This window comes from Puma concolor, chromosome D4 (genome assembly GCF_028749965.1).
Source record: "Puma concolor isolate L17-30 chromosome D4, mPumCon1.1.hap2, whole genome shotgun sequence".
Lineage (NCBI taxonomy): Eukaryota > Metazoa > Chordata > Mammalia > Carnivora > Felidae > Puma > Puma concolor.
Genome location: NC_141679.1, coordinates 74,772,517 through 74,789,401, shown reverse-complemented (window position 1 = coordinate 74,789,401; position 16,885 = coordinate 74,772,517). Strand labels below are relative to the sequence as shown.

At 50.3% G+C, this 16,885-nt stretch overlaps 1 protein-coding gene across 20 annotated transcripts in view; it reads right to left on the bottom strand.

Moving 5' to 3' along the window:
- Positions 1–16,885, bottom strand: part of ZNF618 (zinc finger protein 618) — a 186,020-nt gene that overhangs the window by 72,337 nt on the left and 96,798 nt on the right. For all 20 annotated transcript variants that reach the window (XM_086683777.1, XM_086683780.1, XM_086683778.1 and 17 more), the window contains exon 2: positions 11,144–11,187. In XM_086683777.1, coding sequence (XP_086539903.1) covers positions 11,144–11,187 — 44 coding nt within the window. The remainder of the gene's footprint in view (positions 1–11,143; positions 11,188–16,885) is intronic.

The window sequence follows — 16,885 nt, the reverse complement described above, 5'->3', positions numbered from 1 at the left end:
TGGGCCCGCCCCTCCCCATCTGGCATCCACAAGAGCCCTGCAGCCAGATGCAGACACTGAAGCACAGAACGAGGCCCAGCCCCGGCACCGCCACCCCGTGCGCGGCAGCAACTCAACACTGTGAACGAAGGGCATGCGCGAGGTCACGCACCTTCCAGGGACCAGAAACAATTTTCCCGACTCCTATCCGGGTGCTGTTCCCACTAAACCCTGCATCAGTGGACCGGGGACCCAAAGGCCATGCCATTTCTGACCGTGTGGGAGGAGGAGTTTCAGATGACGTCATGTGCCCAGGAGTCAGACAACTTTGCTTGCTTGCGGGTATAATTTCTTCATCGTTCCACCAAAAATGCTAATGCCTGAAGCTCTGCCAGGTCACGGTACTTACGAGGGATCCTCAGCACACCGGAGATCAGTCCTACCCCTGCCTGATTCGGTTTTCCCACCTGCATGACGAGGGACTTGGAATCTAAGGCAGCGGTAGAGGCTGGACCTCCACCCAGCAGGGTAAGGGTCTCCTCGCACAGGGCGGGGAGCAGTGAATGCGTGTGCCCTGAGGCTCTGCCTGAGGACCACCCACCTCCTGCAAAGGCTACTGCCTCTTCACTCTGGCACTTGAGCCACCGGAAACAATGTTAAGGGTGGTGGGGGAGGGGGCGGATCTCTAATCAGTGTGTAAATAATGACTTAGTTAACTCCCTCTAGAATAAAACTTCATTAAAAGACTCCGCTCATTAGGAATGAGGGTTAAGTAGCCTCAAGCTGAGCTTAAACACACTCTCCACAAATGCACGGGGTGTTAAAAGAATTAATGCACATCCAGCCATGACTTCAGGGTCAGCATTTACCCTGATGCACGGGCTGACCGCTGACCAAGTCCTCCTGCGCTACCCAAGTGCCTACCTACCGATGATCTAAGAGCAAAGGATTCTTCCTATTCGGGAGTCAGCAGGGCCCTCCTTGGCAATGCTTCCAAGTCCAATGAGGCTTCTGCCTCCCCCGTTCCACCAGGGCTGTTCTTCCCAAGGCCCCTGGTGACCTCCATGCTCCTAGAGCCTACGGTCCCTTCCCGTCCTCAGCGACCTTGTCCTCTGTCAGTAGCCCTGGACGAGCTCCTCCCTCTCTCCTCTGTCCAGCTCTTTGTTCCCTTTGGCTCTGTGCTCGCCTGGTGGGCCCCTCCTCTATCTTCTGCTAATTCCTCTTCACCAGCCCAACCCTTATATACTGACATGCCCCAAGGATCAGTTCTAGAACCTCTCCCATCTTTATCCACACTCACTCCCTAAAGTGATCTCATCCAGACTCATGTTTTTAAATATTAACAATGCGATGATGAATCTCGAAATCTGTCTCCAGCTTGGACTTCCCCCCAAACTCCAGACCTGCACACACAAAACTGCCTGCTGGACACCTCCTCCTGGATGCCCCACAGGGACCCATATTTAACAGGCCCCAACTGAGCTGTTGTAACATACCTCCCCCCAAGTCAAGACAACTATCCTTCTGACTCCCATCCCACTACAGCTTGAGTCCACGATGCCACCGTCAAATAACTGCAGACTTTATTTCAGTTAGTAGCAATTACATCCCTCCAGCTTCTCGGGCCCCGGCTCTGGAACTAACCTCTGTTCCCTACTGGCAGATCCTGTCAACTCCCCCTTTGAGGTATGTCCAGAACCTGGCTACTCTTTCCCAGCACCTGCCCACCCCCGGGTCCCAGCTGCCTTCCCCTGCCTCCTGTCTTGCTGCCATAACCACACACAACCACACCCCCATACCTCACAGCCGGTCTCCTGCTGCTACCCCTGCCCAACGCCCCGATGTCGACGTTCAACAGAGCTGCCAAGGCGGCCCCGTCCAAACAAGCCAGGTGATGTCACCTCTAGGCCCAAAACCCACTGTGGTTCCACATCTCAGCCAGAATAACAGCCAGAGCCCTCGTCCCAACCCTCAGGGCTCCCTGCGACATGTTCCAAGCGCCCGCTGGCCTCATCTGCTAACACACCCCCCTTGCTGGCCACACCGGACTCCCTGCTATTCTCTGATAACACGGGGCCTCCAGTTTTGTTGAGATATTGCTAACATAGAAGACATGAAAGTCTAAGGTGCACCAAGTGATGATCTGTCCTGCAAAATGACACCTGCTCTTGAGGCTGCAGGGCCCAAGATGGGGCACTGGGCTCCCCAGTGGCTGCTCTCTCTGACATCCATCAGGGAGCCTGCAGCCTCAGCCCTGTGGTTTCTGAGAGTGCCCCCTCTGCTTCTAGGCTCCTGCTCTGAATGTGCTCTCTGATTCCACGTGCTTAGGAGAGACCTCCAGGGGTAAGGGCTCTACCCCACTGCCATTTTGTATCCCCGTGCCCGGCTCCCAGCAGATGACAGCTAATGTCTGCTGAACGACACAAGCAGACAATCACCGGAGATAGATACGCCAGCATGAAGGTGGAGGTGAGAACGGCAACGGTACCATAATGAGGGAGTGAGGACAAGGGCCCCTGTGGCGTACTGGGTGGCTGTGACATGCCAGGCATGGTGCTTCACACCGGATCCATGCACCGTCCCACTGATGCCAGGCATATCACAACGCCTGACAGGCTGGGTAGTTTTGCTTTAAGATAAGAAAACTGAGAATCAGAGAAACAGAGTGACTTTTTCATGGCCACACAGCTTCCTAGTGACAGAATGGGATTCAATCAGATCTGCCCAACTCTAACGCCTGGGCTTTGAATCACTTGGAGGACTTCTGTTTCTCTTCTCAAAAGAAGAGACGACTAAAAACAACGACAACAAAACACCTGTTGAATGAATGAACAAATTAACGACTGACGGACCAGAAATTCCAAGAGACGAGTACGTCCCCTCATCTCCTACTGTATCCTCAGCATCCGGACAGACAGGGGCACATGCTAAGATGCTTCAAACAGCAACATAGAAATGCGATAAAATTAAGGAACGAGGAGTTCCACGTCTGCCACAGAGAAATGTGCTTGGGCTTTTGTTCACTGTTGACCTCTAACTCTCCTTGAAGTCTTCTAAAATGGCTGCTGTTCAGATACGGCCTTTGGACACAGGGTCTCCTGCTTTCAGTGATGAGGACAGGAATCGCAACCAGGTTGGAGACTGCGGCTTCCACCAGCCAGGAAGGACCAAGAGAGAGAGACCCCTAGAGCAAAACCCCAGTTTCCACAAACCCTGATAATGAGGCTCGTGTGTTTACTATTCCACCCGTGTTTCAAATCTTCACATCGCCCATGCCTTAATAACCCTCAGAATTATCTGTGCTTCCATTTGTCATGTATCACTGATATATTTTAATAAATAGTCAAGCAGAAAAGATTAGATTAATAGATTAAAACTATTAACCTATTAAACAACTCTTAACAGTCTAGAAATTCAAAATAACCTACAATGCATAAATATATCATTAGTTTGAGATAATTCGTAGGCACTTAATTTTCTTCAATGTATGTTGTCAGTCAGCCACGACGCTGGGTAATACTGCAGTTCCGAAAGACAGCATGAAGATTTAAATATTAAGAGTTAATTCCCTGGTTAATTTAAACCTAAAATAGAGAAAAGCAGGAGTCTTGAGCAATGCTGTCAAGTCACCAACTCCGACATTTAGCAGGATGGGGCCCTCCGGGGACAGCTGGGAACTTCTTTTACGGGTGTCATGGCACAGGGAAGGTTGGCCCAGGTCATTAAAAAGAATTACTGCTAACAGCATTTTAAAGAGACACGCTGCATTCCTCGTCCAATGGGTGTAGCGATGGTACAATTCGGAACCGTGAGGAAGGTGCACTGCTCTCCCAAGACTCACCTTTCTGAGTTTCTCCTCACCCAATTGTCAGGGACACTGCAGACTCAGGACTTCTTACTCGGACAGCATTCCCTCCGCTGGCAGGTGGGGAAGGGGGGGGGGTCACAGCAGAGTCCCTGCCCGCAGTCCTGCAGAGACCCTCTGGGGCACCTGCGGGGTCCCATGCAGACCCCAGAGAGCAGCCGACTCAACCAGCGAAGACCAAGACGACTCCTACGTTGGTCGTCACGCTGGCTGATGTGAGAACAGAGAAAAATTACGCTCCCTCTGCCACCAAAATGATTCCCTACTGAGGCTGAGACTTAGCTACTATCTCTCTCTCTCTCTGACGCCCAGCTCCTCCGGCCACTTTCTCCTTGGAATGAAAGGTAAAGAAGCTTCCCAGCAGGACCCCTCTGCTCCAACATCCTGCCCACACTGACAGCTGATGCCCGGAGCTGCCCTTCGGCCGCCAATGTGCCCCTAATGTGGTCCACGTCTTCCCAAGGTGTTCGGGGGTAATGAACTAGACGCTGAGCCGTTGCCAAGCTTTCTAACCTACTTACGCCCCGCTCTCCTCGCATGGAAGCTGGTGAAGTTAATGCGAACCACTAAGAGTTGTTTAGAAGATTCAAGGACAGAGATGTACACGAGGCACCCAGCACAACACCTCACACCTAGTGGGGCTCCATAAATGTTAGCTCTTTTCTCTCATCCTTACCAAGTACTTGCCAGACAAAAACGTGGAAAGTTTGGCCAAACTATGAAAAATATCAGCTCGTAGGCCAATGATGGAGTACTCCTAACTGAATGCAGAGGGGCGATTTTTCAGCCCCAGAAAACAGAAGAAGTGGTGGGCATGGCCGCCCCCCTCCCCAGGCAGCAGTGATGAGGAGGGGGAGGAGGACACACTGCAGCCAAGTTCACTGCAGGATGCGAAGGCGGCAGTGAGCAGGAAGGTAGGTTTGGAGCATAAGGGCATTCTTAAGCATCACGCTTTGCATGGAAAGCTGGAGGAAGCACAAGCTGAGGGTGAGAATCTTTCTGTTCCGTTAGCAGAGCCAGACAAACGGTGAGGCTGTGGAAACTTCCTGAGCTGTTTTCTCAGATCGAGGGCCTTTGACATCAAGGGGCCCAAGAAGCAACGGGGTTGGACGATCCGAGTTACCCTCTCAAGATGGCGCCTCTTCAGGACGAGGCGAGACTTCTGCATGCCCTGAACGGGTCGGGTCGGTGCAGGGGCGCCACTTGCCGAATCTGTTCAGACTCCTTCTGGGTGCGTGCACTGAAAACTCCTGGGTGCATGCACTGAGCACAGGGCTCCCTAGGGACCCCAGTCACCTCCCTCTGCTCGACCACCGCAAGCCATTTGGCAAAAATGATTCACTGCTTTCGATGTGCATTAGTTTGCATTTCTGTGGCTGTCTCCAGAGGGCAACCTAAGGACATGCCTGAATTTTCTGGAATCTGCCCTATCTGCAGAGCCTAGGTTTAACAGTAACTGATCAGGCAGACAGGAAGCCCTGCCCACCAAAAAAGCACTGGCCTCGTGGAATGGGTACAGGGTCCCCAGAGTCAGCCTGCAATTTTATGGCATTTTGTGGCCTGACTTCGCCCCAAGTTTGGTATGGTGAGCATACACATTTCTGGAAACCAAATCCGAGCTCCAATAACTGCACCATAAGCCTAGAATCAAGATAAAGATGTGCCCTGGCTAAAATATACCCAGCATGCTCCAATAATCCATTCTGCTAATATCGTACTGGTCAGGGACCACCATTGGAGCCAACTGCTACTGTGAGTTTTTTGTACAAATGAAGTTAATTTGTTCAGGGATACTTTGATTTTACTGCTGAAAACCAAAATGCGAAACAAGAAGGTATTCTTTTAAAAGTAATAATAATAATAATAATAATAATAATAATAATAATTATGTGGCTGCATACACGTGGTGATCCGATTAAGTAATGGTCCACCAGTGAGAAAGCTTGGCCTGAAGGACCGAGACTCAGCTACGTCCAAAGCTATTTTACGACGTGTGTGACCTTGGACAAGCCTATTCCTCAATTCCCTCTGAGGAGGAGGGACAGTATCACTACCTCAGAGGGGAGGACCAAAGGAGATCTGTGTGTGACTGGATGGGGGTCAGCCCTTGACAAATATGAGCTCCACCCCCACCCTCGTCCCTGACTCCAGTCCTCTCTCCAGGGTCCAGACTCAACAAGAAATCAATCGCCATCCCACTGTCATCTCCTCCTAGGAAGGGAATCCAGCACGGTGGTGATAAAAATAAATGTTTCCTGAACACCTACTATGGGCCAGGCATTGTATTAGGCGTATGCATATTACTATTTCACTGACAACACTATGAGGGAAGGTCTAATATAATTCCCATTTTCCAGATGAGGAAACTGGAGATTGTGTACCTAGCCCAAGGTCACACAACCAGGCAGTGGGTAGCCCCGGGACCTGGACCCAGGCAGTCTGGGCTCCTCAGCACGGTGCTAATGAGCTGCCTGGCCCTCAGCGGGGCTAGAGAGAAGGTGAGGAAGTGACCTGGCAGACCAGCCATGGAGAAGTGTGCATTATTTGGATTCAGAACTCACACAATGCTTTGCTGAACTGGATTCCCCGGGCCTGAGAAGATACAGCCTTCGGAAACTCACTTCCAAGGCTACCTTTTAAGGGCCTGCCTGTCCTGAACTCTTGGCGACACCTCTTTAATCCTGCCTCTTGCTGTTTATTCACCTTCTGGCAGCCAGAATGATCCTTTTAAAACCAAATCATATCATACCATCCCTCTGCTCAAACTCTCCAGTGGCTCCCCACACCTCATGTAGGGTAATGGCCAAAGTCCTGATGATAGCCTCCAAAGCGCTATCTGCCATATCAGCTTCCTTGCTCCTGCTCCAACACAATCTACACACCACTGCCCCAGGGCCTTTGCACCTGTTGTTCTCTCTGCCTGAATGTGTTTCTCCCCAATGACTGCTTGGTTCAGTCCCTCATTTTCTTCAAATCCTTTCAAATGTCACCTTCTGGTGATGCAATACTCCTTCTGGCTCTCCCAATCCCCATTCTGCTTCTCTCTCACTCCCATCACTGTTTAGCCTATGACATACCACACATTGTATGTATTGATTACATCGCCTCCACTCTCACTAGAAAACGAGTTCCACAAGGCCAGGGATTTCTGTTTTGTTCACCACTGTATTTCCAGCACCCAGATCAGATCCTGGCCCTTTGTAGGCGCTAAGTATTTGCGGAATGAATGCATGAGATTTGGTCTTATCACCAACCCCCCACTCCCGACCAAATCTCTCTGTTTACAAGATCCTGATTGCTTGTTAGGCAACCGGTCTACACAGCAAGGCAATGAGTCCCTTAACCTCTTCTATCCCTGGTTTCCTTATCTGAAAATGAGACAGTTACTCCAGATTATCTATAGAGCCCTATCAGCTCTAAAAACCTTCAACTGACAAAAAAGGCATAATTCTTCATTACAGCAACCCTGTAGCTACGTTTACTTGGTTACAAAAACTGCATTTCCTTTAGAATTTTCCACAGTTAAGGCCCCACAGCCCCCATGCCTCTCAGAATAAGTGAAGTCTGGCTACAGTTGTGCTATGTGGTTTGTAACCTGCACACCAAGTCAGCACTGACCTCAAGTGCAGGGATCACCGGTCCTGTAAAATCGACCCAGGTTGGGTTACAGAGAAGTAAACCAAACCACATTCGGCTGTTTCTTAGGATCAGAAACACCACCTCTCCTTGTCCCCCTCAATTTAACACTAATTCCTTAGCAGTCCGTGCTGTTGGTTTTGGGGTTTAGCCAGAGGCCCTCTGGAGAAGTAACAAAATTAGGCGTTCTGGGCCAAAAGACAGGCGCTGGGAAGAAAGCAGACCTTGGCATAATAACCGAGTGCGCCGGGACCCGGCCGGGAGCTGGGGGAGGAGGCCTGTGTCAGAGGGCCGGGGCTCCTTCTAGGTCATTCCTGGCCAGGGTGGCATAGCCTAACTCTGACTTCAGGGAGCCTCGGGCCTTTGTTTCTCCATCTGAAACAGGGACTAAATGTGTCTAATGCTCTGCAAAGTGCCGAGGTGTCTAAACCCCACCTGGCCGATCTAACACAAGGCCAGGGTCAAATTCGCAAGTGGCCTCAGCTATGGCCTGCATTAATATTCTCCTGATATTTAACGCATAATTCACTTCTCAGACTGAATGCTGGGTCACTATACAACAGTACTGTTTGGGTCTCTCAAAGATGCTCTATTAGCTTTAATTATAGAATCAATGTAAACTCACTGGTTGAGCTCCTTCAAAGTCCCTGGCTTCTTGACAAGCACCTAGCCGATGGCACAGCCCCCAGCCCCTAACAGGCTCCTCTAACATCTGTTAACTGACCACTTCATCCTCAGAAGTGGGAGGGAACAGTGGTTAAGTGTACCTATCAGAGAAGTGAGACCTGGGTGGGCATCCCGGCTCTACTGCTCACTTCCAACTGGTCAGCCTGAGGCCCGTTAAGCACTCCATGCCTCAGTTTCCTCTTCTGTAAAGTGGAAATAATAAGAGTATCTCCTTCATAGGGCTATTATAAAGATTACATCAGTTAACAATAATCTAATATATGTGAATCACTTAGCTCAGAGCCTGACACAGAAGTGCTGAATGAATGCTAGTTGTTACCACTAGAAATTTCTTCTTTAAGTCACACATGACCCTAAGACTTGAGCTGGCCCTTCCTGGTGCATATTCTGGCACTGTGGGGATAGCATTCTGTCACAGAGTATGTGCAAGCCCAGGCTACTGAGGCCGGGCAAACTGATGGTACACGTGCCATCCCCCCTTCCCCTGACCAGGCCAGGCACCTCTTCTCCCTCTGACGGCAGCCTGAGGCTGGTAAGACTCAATTCAGAACTTCAGGCAGCCATTGCTGCTATGGGGAAACCTGCCTGCGGCCTTCTGACCTGGTGTGGGAGAAACTCACGCATCGGAAAGTGACGGCAAGAACTACACCTGCATGAAAGTCCTAAGAAACAGATGGAGGCTCGTCCTCTGTCCACACTCAAGAGTCTGCTGGATGACTACTTTAGCATCGAATCCGTCTGAGTTCTGACACACGGCACTGGGCCTAGCAGAACAGCTGCTCAATAAACATGGGGGTCAGTGGGAGAGGCTGGCCAGACCCTCACTCTAGCACAGCACTGTTGAGTGGGGATAAGCACCCTGCTTTAGCAGGTTCGAGGCCTGACATCACTTATTCATCACAAGACCCCGAGCAGCGCCGTCCCTCCCCAAGTGTCCAGGGAGAGGGTGGGACTGGACAAGCTCCGAGGCCCCTTCCAGTCGTGACAATCCAAACCAGGAAGCACTTCCAGGCACCCCCAGTCTAGGGACTGCCGCCGCCCCATGTACTGCTCTTACACGAAATCCCACGACCAGGGGCCCAGCAGCCAAACACAAGGCGCTGGGCAGCTGCCGGCCACAGGTGTCACTGCCAGCGTTCACAGGCCTGAGCCTGGTGGTCTACCCCCCACCCCCACATCATCCCCATATCTCCCATCTCATTCAGGATATCCGTCCCCCAAACACTGAGCGCCTGCTAGGGGTTTCTGCCTATGGATCTGGTACCCTAAGAGGAGAGGCAGAGAAAATTACGCAAATACGTGGGATAAATACAGAGCATGAACAGCCTATGAGGGACACAGGCCACAGGCCACAGGCCCTTGAAGGAGAGGTGCAGGGAAGGTTTCTCCCAGGGGAGGATGGAGTCAAGACGTGAAGGAAGATCAGAGAAAAGTACATTCCAGCCAAAGGGAACAGCAGCTGGAAAGGCTCTCAGGCAAGAGTCAGCTGAGGCCAGGGGTTGGCAAACCACAGACTGGGTATTTATGGATCACCTATGGTGCTTTCACAGGCACTGATGGGACAGAGAAGTTGCCAGAGAGACCTATGGTCTTCAAACTGTAAAAATATTTACTATCTGGCCCTTTACAGGTAAAGCTGGTCGACCCCTGGTTTAGGGGGGTAGATAAACTGAGAGGAGGTCAGGGGGAGCAAGGGGAAGCGGCTGGGAGCCGGGCCGTGCTGGGTGGTGTGGGTCACGGTGACCTCCGGCCCGGTATCTCTGCCTCCATTCTAGCCGCCTCCAATCCACCCTGCACACGGTTGCTGGGGTGATCTTCCCAAACCACAGAGCCAAGCATGTGACTCTTTCTCAAAGAGCAATGGCTCCCCGTCGTTTCCCGAAGCGTGTTCCAAGGAACACTTGCTCCACAGCCAAACTTTCAATAAAAGGGTTCCACAGTTAAACAACTTGGAGAAATACGGAATTCTCATCCCAGATGTTGTCAGGCGCACACATGAGCAGGTGAGAGACTGAAAAGGACCCACAGCAAAGAAATCTGTTGCCTCTGTTGAACCCGCTGTCCTTCACACTCACTTGGCCACAGACCCTCTCTTCTACAAAAATCTCTTAACGTTCTAAAGAACCAGTTGTGGACTAAAGGGAAAGTTCCTCTGCCTGGCGTTCATACTCTGACCCCAACTCCAGTAGGTAATCCTAGAGCCCGGTCCAGATCTGGTGTGTGTGGCTTGGAGAGCCAACTCTCGTTGGTCCCTTGCCTTCCTCCTATCTCCAGTGGCCCCCGTAAAGGTCATTTGGCCACTCCAGCTCCGCCCTCCCTGAGGGAACACGGCGACAGCAGAAACAGCGCTGACATGCACCAAGTGCCTGCCTGTGCCACCACCAGCGGCAGACATCTGCAGCGTGGGCCTATCCAGCATCTTTTCCCGCCTTCTTCGGGAATGACTGCCCAGCTTTCCTTGAGGGACCCCCCCCCCCCATCCAAACTCCTGCCAGCTCCCAGGGTGAGGACACAGCCCTGGTCTGGCTATGCAGAGTATCCCCTCCCCCTGCTGTTGGGGGGGGGTGGTGAGATTCAGGGAGACGAGCACAGGACTCAAGCTGGGCCACGAGTTCCAAACTAGGATGGGATGGGCAGGCTGCTCTGGAGGTCACTGCACGGCAGCCGAGATGGGATTCGAGCCCGGTCCTCTGCCCAGCCTCGTGCTTCACCATAATTCCCCCCAGCTCGAGCGCCCAAAGGCCAGTTCAGAACCCAGTCATCCTTGGTCCATTTGTGGCTGCTCAGAGAGGGTACCGGGGCCTAACCACGACCGCACATCCTCCGGGGAAGTATGGATACTTCTCAGCAAAGGGAGCTGGCCTGGACCACCCACCCCCTTTCAGGGGAAGGGAAGGACCAGAGAGAGGTGGCTGTCAGCTGTGAAACGGGGAGGGGGGGCAGGGAAGGGGACAGCCATGGGCACGGGGAGTGTACCTGCTCGCCGTGCTTTTCCTTCCAGCTGCACTGGCTCCGTCAGCCTGCAAGAGAAACCCAAAACACCTCCATCAGCCATGGGGGAAACCACAGACCCTACCCACTGATGCCCCACCAAGCTCCCCCTCGACACCCGCCTCCAGACGGAAGGGAGAGCTAGCACAAACCCCTGCTCCATTCTTCCAGGTGGGGAAAATCTGCCCCTAGTGGTAAGAGGGAGTCAGACCACCCACCCCACCCCCCGCCCCCACCCCCGGAATTTGCTTGGCCCTTTAAATCCAGAGGAGCACCCATTGCCAACACAAACCCAGCAACCACAGGGCCCTGGGGACTCAGTGAAAAGTAAGTAACCAGCTAAATCTGAGATTGAATTGCACCATTTTTATTTTCATCTGGGATTTCCAATAAAACAGTAGCCGCAGATTTATTCCTACCAACCGGAGGGGGAAAATCCTATTATGTTAAAATATTCTGTCCCCCAACCCTCCTAGCAGGGAGAGACAAGAGAGTACTGGTTCTTAATCTCTTCTTATTTGGGGGTGGGGGTGGGGTAGGGGTGGACAGGGAGATAAGGCTGACCAAATGAAAATTTCAGAAATCATAAAGTTCTGGTTCAGATGGAGAGACCCAGGGCCTGAGCCAGGAGGGAGCTGCCTGAAGTCTCATGAGGACTGAATGACCGATACCTGGGGTTCCTGACCACTAGGCTGGTATTGGGGGGACCTCTATGCAGAAGCTGAAGTAGGCTGCAGAAATGGGAAGGGCGCACTGGTCGAAGATGCATTTTCCTGGCTTTGTCAAAGCATTTACAATAATATTAATCACACTTAGAATAATGCAGGTTCAAAACTCTGGCACACATGTGTTTCCAAATTCAGAATCCTTCCAAGTTTAGGAAGGTAATGTAGCGCACGTGTTCTGTATTTTGAAACACCCTGGCAGGGTCTGGGGAGACACCCCATCCCCCGACCCCGACTCAAGCACACAGTGATACTTCCAGAGTGAAACGTATGCGGTCAGCCCTACAGAGGCTCAGTGAAGACGCAATGAGTCTCTTCTCCCTTCAGGCCAACTTGTGCCACCTCACCGATTACAAAACATCTTTCTGCTTTCAAGGTTTTTGAATTTCAGGATTGTGGACCTAAAAGAAAGACAACTGCAGCCACCTTTGGATGAGCGCGCTTACTAAGAAGTTGCAAACTGGCAAAACCAGATGGTGGACTTCAATGCGGTCAATATGTAAAAACACCAAGGATTTCACCCAAAGAAGGCCGGATTTCAGCATGTGAAAGCAGCACTTGGGCCCACATGACCACAGCCAGCTAGGGCTGCCACACCTGGTTTTCCACAGTGCCCGCTGCTCCGTCTTGCCTTACGCTCGGCCCTCCTGCCTGGCCCCCAGGGGTGTCCAGACTCCCTCCCCCAGCTAACATCCCATCAGGCGCCAGTGTCCGCACATTTAATGCTTCTTATTCAGTCCTCCTGATGGGTCCCCCAACATACATACACAATATCCCCATTTTACAAGTGAGGCAACATTTAATGCTTCTTATTTAGTCCTCCTGATGGGTCGGTCCCCCAACATACATACACAACATCCCCATTTTACAAGTGAGGCAACAAGAGTCCAAGAATGTAAGTCGTTTATCCAACATCCCACAGCTACAAGCCTAGGTCTGGGTCACTCCGGTGCCCTCTTCGCTCAGCTCTGGAATATTTTATCTCCCGCCAACATTCAGAAGAAGAGCCAATCGGGAAATGAAGGAAACCCACACAGCCCCCACTGCCCCGACCGGGGAAATGCAAAGATGAAGGACAAGTAAGGAGGTAGAAACGCGAGGCCTGGGAGGGAGAAATTAATGGGATGCTGGTGTATTACTTCAGTGGAAGAAACAAGAAAGCGGAAAATGGTTTGCATATTATTTCACTGGGAGCAAAAGAATGGGATCAATTACAGCCTCTTTCCGACATCTTGCATTCCCCAAAACTTCTATGGAAAGTGAATGGGAAGAACTTGTTTTAATCTTCATATCCCAAGAGGCAGAAGTGGTAAAGGGTGGAAATTCTGCCCCAGAGAGCTTTAAAACATTATACAATCCCAAATGATCTCTCATCTTTCAGACTCAACTCTGGGCCATGTATTTCTAGCATTTCATACATATTTTCATGTTGTCTTTTTTTTTTTTTTTGGTCCTTTTCCTTCCCCGTTTCACCCAGGGTTGATCACATGAGGACAGTGAACATGACACCAGGTAGGAGAAAAGATTCTGTCTCTGGCACACCTTATCATCTCCACCTACGTTTCCCTTTTAATGTTTGTGATACTTGTGCTTTTGCCACCAATAGCAACTCTCAGTTTTGTTTTCCACCAATTTTTATAAAACAAAGACAAAATGCTAAAAATGTTCAGTGGTCCAAACAAATCCCTGCACAGAAACTCGGGCGGTGCGGCAGAGGAAACGCAGCCGCTGGAGGGCCGAGGGCCACCTGGGCAGATGTGACATGGCCGCTTACCGGAGCTGATGCGGGTGGGCGCACTGGTGGACGACAGGCGCAAGGCAGAGATGTCCGAGAAAGCATGTGTTCGTATCACAGCTCCCGTCAATCATGGCACTTGGGCCTGGCTGAGTCCAGACCAGCCGTGAGGGGCCCTCCCAGCCCCAGCGGGAGCCCACAGTGCTGAGGGCACCGACCTTCAGGCGGAGAGATCTGTGAGATGCCAGGTGAGCTCTGCCTGCGTCCTCACAACTACCTACTGCTTGAATTAAGCTGAACCTCTGAACCTCTGACAGTCATTTTCCAAATGGTCTAATACCAGCCATTTCCTAAGATTCAACCTAAACCACCAACTAACTCACTTTTACCCAGGGTAATCTGACCTGCTTCTCAATTTGCATTGAAGGTGAATGGCACGGGGTCTGGCGTCAATAGACGGTCTTGAGTTTGGAGCCCCGCTTTTGCCATTTCCGGGCTGTATGATTCTTGGTAAGTCACCTGCACCCTCAAGGCCTCAGTTTCCTCAGGTGCAAAATGGCAATATGCCACCCCCAGGACTATCTCCTAGGACTGGCGAGACTTCTGATAAATAAGGTAACGCGTGTAAAAGTACCTAGCACGGACTAAGTACTGATTGCACGGCAGATGAGCGAGGGGCAGGGCCGACCTGCTCTGCTCCAGGGGTCTACCCGGCCTGTCTCAGGGAGTGATCCAAATCCCACGCTACAAGTCAGCATCTCATTAGCATCCACCAGACCCCACAGCTCTGAGGCTTCCTCTGAAGGGCTGGTCAAAACGATACCAAATACACTGAGTAGTAAGTACTCAGTACTTGTTAAGTACTAGGTACTAAACACAGGCCAGGTATCTGTAGTACCCGCTTGAGCAATGGAAATCCAGCTGCCAATGGACCATGTGCTCCTATAGATGCAGCTTCTGTCTGGCTCTGTCTGGCTCCCACCTTGGGCAGGCTCCTTCCTTTTCCATGGACCTGAGGTTCTCATTGGTAGAAACGGGACAGGAGGCATGAGAGTTAAATCAGGTCTCCTGCCACCCTTCATCTCTGTTTCTCTGTATGGAGCTGATCCAATCTTAACCAAGCCCCTCTGTGGCAAGTGAAATGGGGCGGGGCACAGTGGGCGCATGAGAGACCCTCCTCCTCACGCTTACAAGGTGGGGGTACAGGCATCCACACACCCCCCAGCTCTCCACAAGGGCACCTGGCCCCCTTTGCCCACCCCATCCATTCCTTTGACACCAGTTTCTCCTTAGGACCCGGGCAAAGCTATTTTCGGTTTCATTCGACCCTCCTGTTCCCTCCCAAATGAATGTTAAGTTGTTCTTTTCCATTCTCTTATTAAGGATTTTCTTGGAAAGAAAATATTATTCCAAACCCAGAAATTTTATTTCTGAATTTGTGCAAATGTAAGTTGTAGGACATTAGCTGCATTTCACATTTTGTGCAAATGGCAGAAACAGGCAATTCGTGTGCTACGGGATGGGGGCTGGCCAACGATTTCGATAAAATAAACCCTTTTTTAATTTAAATGCTAATGCACTGAATTAAAATTTAATAACTGAGGAAATTGAAAAGCCGAGCAGGAATATTGGAAATAAATCCAAGCAGAAACAGCTGAAATTAAAAATTCTAGAGAGTAGGAGGATAGCAGCTAAGCTGTCTTATATGATTACATTTTTTTTTTTCAGAATGAAGCAAAAAAAAAAAAAAAAAATCCTATCTCTCGCTGGCTCTAGGGCAGTAAATCCACAGTGCTGTGATTTATTGCTCAATTTTCCTGAGGGAAAAAGGCTTTCTTTCATGCTGAAATATTTCATAAATTTCAAGCCAGCATAAATTCTTAATTTAAAAGTTATGGAGGTCACATTTAGTGCACTGGTACGGTTCCAAAATCTTAAAGGAATAGCAGCAACCCAAAAAAAAAAAAAAAAAAAAAAAAAAAAAAAACAGGCAAAAAGGAGGGGTAGAATTTGCTCCTTTTTTTTTTCTTTTTCTTTTTTTCATTTTGGTTTTAATTCACGAGTTGAAATTTCATTATTAAAGATTCCTCCTGGATGGATAGAACCCAAGCACATGGGGAACTGGTATGTGTTTGGAAATCTGCTGCAAAAGATAAAGAGATAAAGATTTAATTCAATTATAAAAAGGCATTTTTTTTTTTTTTTTAAAGCCACTTGAGGAATTTCTGGTAAAAATTTCCTCCCTTCATTGCCCGGGAAGGGGTGAGGGTGGGGGAGGGTGGCCAACGTAATTGCTTCTCTTAGATCTCCAATCTTTTGTGCACACTGATATATTCATTTGTTATACAGCTGTTCAGCGGCGGAAAGAATGCTGGGGCGCCCATAATTCTAAGCAAATCAATCAAAAATTAATGATTTGTCATGCTTGCACAATGGAGGAAAACAGCTCCTTGGGTCCTGGCTGCCTGATCTCGAAGAATGAAATGCCTTTCTGCGATAAGAGAACCAAGCCAGAGGCTCAGCAAGGCTGAGGTACCACTGCGAATGTGGGTGCTCATGGTCCCCTGAGCCCTGAGAGGATGGAGGAGGGCCGCCATCTTGGAGAGGGCATCTCCAAAATGGTGCCTCAGCCAGTTAAGCCCAAGACAGACCCGATACAGCACATTCCCATGGTGGTATAATTAGGATCTTGCCTTCTCCCTCCCCTACTGCAATGCAAAAACTGCTTCCTCTTGGGAGACATCAGTGACTCCCCCCATCTCCCCCGCCAGATTTGACGTGTCCCTATTCACTGTTCCCCCAACACTCCTAACACTCCATCACCAGCACTTCTTACCAACTCTATGGGATGGGATCCACAGTTCCTGGAGCACCAATGTCCCCCAGGCTGGGCGCTCCTTCTGGACAAAGACCATATCCCACACGTGGCCATGACTCCAGCACCCAGCTTGGGGCCTGACACATGGCAAACATTCAGCAAATATGGTTGAATCCATTAGGTTATTTCTCGGGAAACAATGACAATGAAGTTGCTTAGATGAATAAATGATCTGCATTGGCAACTAGGGATGAAGTATAACAACTGATCTTAAATAATCACTCACTCCTTTATTCATTCAACAGATATTCCTTGAAAGCCTACTGTGTTCAGCTTTGGGTGGACAAACTCAAATCCACTGATGGACAATTCCAAATACCCAACATTTACTACTTCTTGGCTTTCTCCTCCCTTGGAAGGGAAAAGTGAATGTGGACTCAGGAGAGAAA